At 38.1% G+C, this 6,000-nt stretch overlaps 1 protein-coding gene across 1 annotated transcript in view; it reads right to left on the bottom strand.

Moving 5' to 3' along the window:
* The window catches only part of prkag2b (protein kinase, AMP-activated, gamma 2 non-catalytic subunit b), a 34,605-nt gene extending 28,889 nt beyond the window's left edge, over positions 1–5,716 (bottom strand). Inside the window, exons 1-2 of the mRNA XM_059564120.1 lie at positions 5,369–5,716; positions 1,170–1,241 (exon numbers count right to left, since the gene is read on the bottom strand). Of these exons, the coding sequence (XP_059420103.1) occupies positions 1,170–1,241; positions 5,369–5,461 (165 nt within the window). The 5' untranslated portion in view covers positions 5,462–5,716. The remainder of the gene's footprint in view (positions 1–1,169; positions 1,242–5,368) is intronic.
* Positions 5,717–6,000: the final 284 nt, after the last annotated feature.

The following is a 6,000-nucleotide window of genomic DNA, read 5'->3' on the forward strand; positions in this document are numbered from 1 at the left end:
GAATACTTTCAGAAACCACTGTCGGTAAACACAATCCGCCGTGCCATCAGCAGATGCCAACTAAAGCTCTATCATGCAAAAAGGAAGCCATATGTGAACATGGTCCAGAAGCGCCGTCGTGTCCTGTGGGCCAAGGCTCATTTAAAATGGACTATTTCAAAGTGGAATAGTGTTTTATGGTCAGACGAGTCCAAATTTGACATTCTTGTAGGAAATCACGGACGCCGTGTCCTCCGGGCTAAAGAGGAGCGAGACCTTCCAGCATGTTATCAGCGTTCAGTTCAAAAGCCAGCATCTCTGATGGTATGGGGGTGCATAAGTGCATACGGTATGGGCAGCTTGCATGTTTTGGAAGGCTCTGTGAATGCTGAAAGGTATATAAAGGTTTTAGAGCAACATATGCTTCCCTCCAAACAACGTCTATTTCAGGGAAGGCCTTGTTTATTTCAGCAGGACAATGCAAAACCACATACTGCAGCTATAACAACAGCATGGCTTCGTCGTAGAAGAGTCCGGGTGCTAACCTGGCCTGCCTGCAGTCCAGATCTTTCACCTATAGAGAACATTTGGCGCATCATTAAACGAAAAATACGTCAAAGACGACCACGAACTCTTCAGCAGCTGGAAATCTATATAAGGCAAGAATGGGACCAAATTCCAACAGCAAAACTCCAGCAACTCATAGCCTCAATGCCCAGACGTCTTCAAACTGTTTTGAAAAGAAAAGGAGATGCTACACCATGGTAAACATGCCCCGTCCCAACTATTTTGAGACCTGTAGCAGAAATCAAAATTGAAATGAGCTCATTTTGTGCATAAAATTGTAAACTTTCTCAGTTTAAACATTTGCTATGTTATCTATGTTCTATTGTGAATAAAATATTGGCTCATGTGATTTGAAAGTCTTTTAGTTTTCATTTTATTAAAATTTAAAAAACGTCCCAACTTTTCCGGAATTCGGGTTGTATTACACATACATGGCACCCTCTCACTCTTCTCTCTCTCTCTCTTTGAAATTGTTCTAATAGGTTTCATATATTTTTACTTCATATGGCAATATATTTTAATATATCAAACTGTAGTATTGACAAAAACTCAACTCTAAATCTAAATCAGTCTAATTGTTCACAAATTCAGAAAATTGATGATTGTGATTTTGTGTATTTTACCTTGCGCATTTCATCTTTATCTGCTCCGTCAGTCTCCCCGTCCATAAGGGAGGATGTGAATGTGCTCAAATCCTGTTAAAAGACAAAGCAACAGAGTTAATTATAAAAGCCAAACTATATGAATCTAAACAGTCTTTAAAAGAAACAGCTTCATCCAAATTCTCCCAGCAGTCCACTGTAAATTAGGGATGAATGAGATTTATTATTGTTGCAATGTAGATTAACAGCTGATTTTACTATTTTTTTTTTATTGCTATTGTGTGATTTTGGATATTTAATTGTGCATGCTCATTTTTTTTCTATTTTAACATTTAAAACCACTAATAATTAAATAAGACTGTTAAATGTAATCATTAGCAAATCCTAAAATTAATATCTGTTTTTCATTGTCTTTTGATGCGTAAATTCACATAATGCATTTATAACTGGTGATTTAGTTTTTAGCATTTTATTTTTAACCATATTTTGATAAATTGGTGTAGAATTATAGGCCACATTCTTTTCTATATTGAATACGGAAAATAGTGAATGGATGAAGGCAGAATCAACAATACTGAATCAGTGTGATTTAGCAATTGTTAACCTTATTCTATAAGCAGGTGCTGTTAAATAATGTGCAAAATTAGGAGTAAACAGCCATTTAGGATGTCATTTATGACTGTGTGGGTTAGATTCTACTCTGCCAGAGATTCCTGATCCACGTAAAGAAAGACAAAATGGACTCTCTAATCTCTTCTTCAATGGAGGCAGACTGGGAACAGGATCAAACGCTGGTTGGTTTTGTCGGCGGATGCTTTCTGTTGGGCCTGAAAAAACATCACTGTTGGGGGTGATGTCAAAGTTTAGCTGTTTTAGGCAACTGTTCAACAGTCATTAAAGTGACTAGATTAGACTAGCTCAAAACATTTGTTTTTAGACATTTTACTTTCACAAAAAGAATGATCCAATGTAATGAAGAAAAAAAAAATGTTGTGCACAAATATGTGCGATGACATAAATATATGCTTAGTTTGGTTTTATAACCCTGCATTCAGTTTCATTTTAGGAAAAGTTAGGTAACTTGGACAACTGAGAAAACTTATGCATGCGCTAAATATTTGGGCTGTAAGAACCTTGAATGAGCAGTGAATTAGTTTTCAAACTACACCCAAATAGCTTGTCAAGTGGTGCGAGCAGGGGCGTCGGACTGGGGGTAAAACCAGTACTGATTACCAGGGCCCCAAAGGAAAAGAGGGCCCTTGAAAAGTCTGGAATATATTTTATTTTTAATTTGGGGGCCCATCAGGTCTGCCTATGCATAGGGCCCGGGATCTTGTGCAACGCCCCTGGGCGCGAGATGGCAAAGCTACATGAAGTGAAAGCACACAATGTTATTTTTCACAGGTGTTCGATTCATTATCAGTTTACAATACATGCTCTTCCTGTCCAACTGGTTTAACGCAGCTGATGAACAGAACTAATAAGGGCCAGATCAAACCTTTTAAAGGGATAGTTCACTCAAAATTAAAATTTACTGTTAATTTACTCGTCCTCAGGCCATCCAAGATGTAGGTGACTTTCTTCAGAAGAACAATAAAGAACAGTTTTAGCTGAAACCGTGGCCCCTTGGCAATTCATAAAATGCAAATCAATGGCTGCTGTCACTTTGAGGGTCAATAAAAGCACAAACAGGCAACACAAAATTAATACTCATGGCTCCTGACCACATATTGAGGACTTCTGAAGCGAAACAATTGGTCTGTGCAAGAAACGGAACATTATTTAACTCATTATTACCTGTAATTCTGCATTCGAACAGAGAGTACTTTATGAGTGGAACCAGGACACACCTCTCATTCGGACAGAGATGTTGAAGCAGTGGGCAGTAAATGATGAACTAAATGTAGGAAAAAAATATTCTTGTTTGTAAGGAGATAAAGCCTCATATGGAAGAATATGATGAAATAGAGACATTTACTGTTCAGTATGATTTGTTTTGTTCCTCTTGTATTTTAAATGGACAGGAAGCCACAAGATTCAAGAGATTGTAACCCTGTAAAAGAACTACAGTATAGTTTGTTTTACCCATAGCAACTTTCCTGACAAACGTGATATGATCTACTGACTATAGGATCTGTAATCTTTAGGCAGATAATTTAAGAAAAATAAAATTATGTTATTAGGATAAGAAAGTGAGTTAATAAATACTATTTTTCCTAAACAGGAAACTGTAAATAAAAATGTAAAGTAGGCCTGGCAGTTCATTGTATTTATGTTACTGTTAAATTCAGTTGACATATGATATCTCTTATCTTTGGAAGGCGTCAAAAGAAGACCTTTGCTCTATATACCACAAACAAACAATTAAGGCCTATATGATATGTTATTTACAAGAAAGAGGCTGTAGTCAATCATAATGGCTGTTAAGCTAATGAGAAACAGAGTACTTTAGTCATTCTGCAGCACTGGAAAGGGAAAAAGTGATTTTTAAGTGTTTGCGGCTTTTTGCAGAATGTTTGGATGCCCAGGTCAAGTGTTATGTTTACAAATGGTTATGTTTATGATTCACATTAAGTTTATGGCTACAGGCAGAGAACAGTGAATAAGCTTCAGGATGAGGCAGAGGGTGGAGAAGAGAGAGGATCTTTCAAACAAAACCCCTTTCACTCTCAGAAAATTGCACATTGCACTGCACATTATAACTCCAGCCAGCTGCTTGCCTGAAAGACTAAGGCTAAAGAGAGCATGTTCTATAGAATCAATGTGTGTAGTATGAAAGTACCATGTTGCCATGTTGTCACTCACACGTGATCTACCAGCATCAGTTGTATCGTGTCACTGCCATTCATAAATCCTCTCCTGTGGCCTCATGGGATAGTAAAGTGTTCATTCTGTGCACACTTCAGAATCACGCCGGAAGACATCTACTACTACACCTACTGTATAGTAGCGAAGTATGCAATTCTGTATGCAGCCTATGACTATGGAAGTAATCCTGAAGACCTTGATTAGCTGATTCAGGCGTGTTTAATTAGAGCTAAACACTGTAGGACAGTGGCTCCAGGAACAAGTCTGGACACCTCTGTTTTAAAGAAACAACTCACAGACCACTTCAACATTTACCCACACTCATGCTGTACCAAACCTTTATGCTTTTATGTATTCTGTGAAACACATTTCAGCATGAAATTGAAATTTTGCCAATGTTTTATTTATTTATTGTTCGTGCTAATAATTCTTAATCAAACCGTCATAACTGGACTTTCTTGTAAAAATGACAGACTTGTGAATTTTCCAATTTAAAAAAAAAACAGAAAACACCTGCAAGCTCAAGTTCATCTGCGTTCACTTTTGAAAGCAAAGCCCACATCTCATTATCTACTTCAAAATCAATGCACTGAACCAAGTAAGTACCCGTCCTACATTATTTCCGTCAATAACTCGGATGTACAGTTCATGCTAAAAGAAAATACCTGGTTAATTAAATAATGCAGGGTCTCCTACTTATTATCTCCAAGAAAGACAGGATATCAGTGTCATAGCTATAACTTATCTTTGTTTTGAGCAGATGCCCTTGAATGGCATTCCACAAAGCAATAATATACAGACCTGGCCTTGATGTTAATTATAAAGTCAGATATGGTTTGTAACGCTATGAGTCACGGCTGAGCAGAGCGCGCTCTCTTAAAGCTGTTTCCCTCACTTCCTCTTTCAGCTTTCTAAACAGATAGGTTCAAGCAATACCATGGCGTGCCCAACCATTTATAATACAAGCGTACAAGCGTACTTTTCGTTACAAATGCACAATCGCGTTCGTTCTGTTTTGTTATCGTACGCAAGCAAACGTAGGCCTGTTACACACGCGCTCGCGCTCGCGGGGGAGGGTTTACTACTCATGTTCTGACAGCTCTCAAGCAGAACTGATTTCATATTAAAAGTTATACTTTTGTACTTCGCACGACTGTAGTAAGAAAAGTAAAAGTAAATCAAAAGACGTCGTCTGAAATGCTAGCTTAATAAGTTGCAATAAAACAATGTAACATAAAGATGTTCTAAAAATCTTACATATTTCCAAAAATGCATCAGAACGTCTGAAATGTAACTTACTGGAGAAGACATACTGTACTTTAAACTTGTTCCTCGTGCCCACGCAACACTCTTGCGGGATTCTCAACACTTAACGAAGCAGCAAAGTTACAAAAGAGCGAAAATCAACTCACTGGCATGTTTAGGCGCAGAGTTCGCTTTTTCTTTGATGATTTCTTTGCACAGTCCTTTTTCTTGGAGTCCATCAGTGTACTTCCCATTTTCATGCAGTCAGAATTTCTCTCTTAATATTTAGGAGGAAGGCGTTCTCCACTCACAAATTATTCACGCCAGTGAATATTTCTTCAGTCACGATCGTCCTCCGTGACTGAATTTCGCAGAAGCTCGTCTGACTCAAAACAAGCACATCCCGAGCCTCCAGTTCCTTATCACTGTCACTGCGCCGTGGACATCCGCATTCAACTCCACTGCTGTCATGGGTTCGAATCCCGCACTGAGCAGGCGGAGACTGAGCACGCCCTTCTCCTGCACAGGGAAGAAAACTGCTACAGACGAGCGAGGTTTATTAATCTCGGAAAATTGACTTCTGTAACATCAGCCTGAGGGTGAAGCTGGTGTCAGCTGACGGTCTTCCACTGACAGCGTCAGTTTCTCGCCATTCATTATAACTACAAGCGAAGTCATCATGAAAAAATATTTTTTTTTCTGTTCAAAGATATTAATTTAATTTGATCTGTGTGTATTTTTACATTACATTACCATGTTTGTAAAAAGACAAAAAAAAACTGTTCTTAAAGCTAATTCA

The sequence above is a fragment of the Carassius carassius genome, chromosome 12 (genome assembly GCF_963082965.1).
Source record: "Carassius carassius chromosome 12, fCarCar2.1, whole genome shotgun sequence".
In the NCBI taxonomy this organism is placed as follows: domain Eukaryota; kingdom Metazoa; phylum Chordata; class Actinopteri; order Cypriniformes; family Cyprinidae; genus Carassius; species Carassius carassius.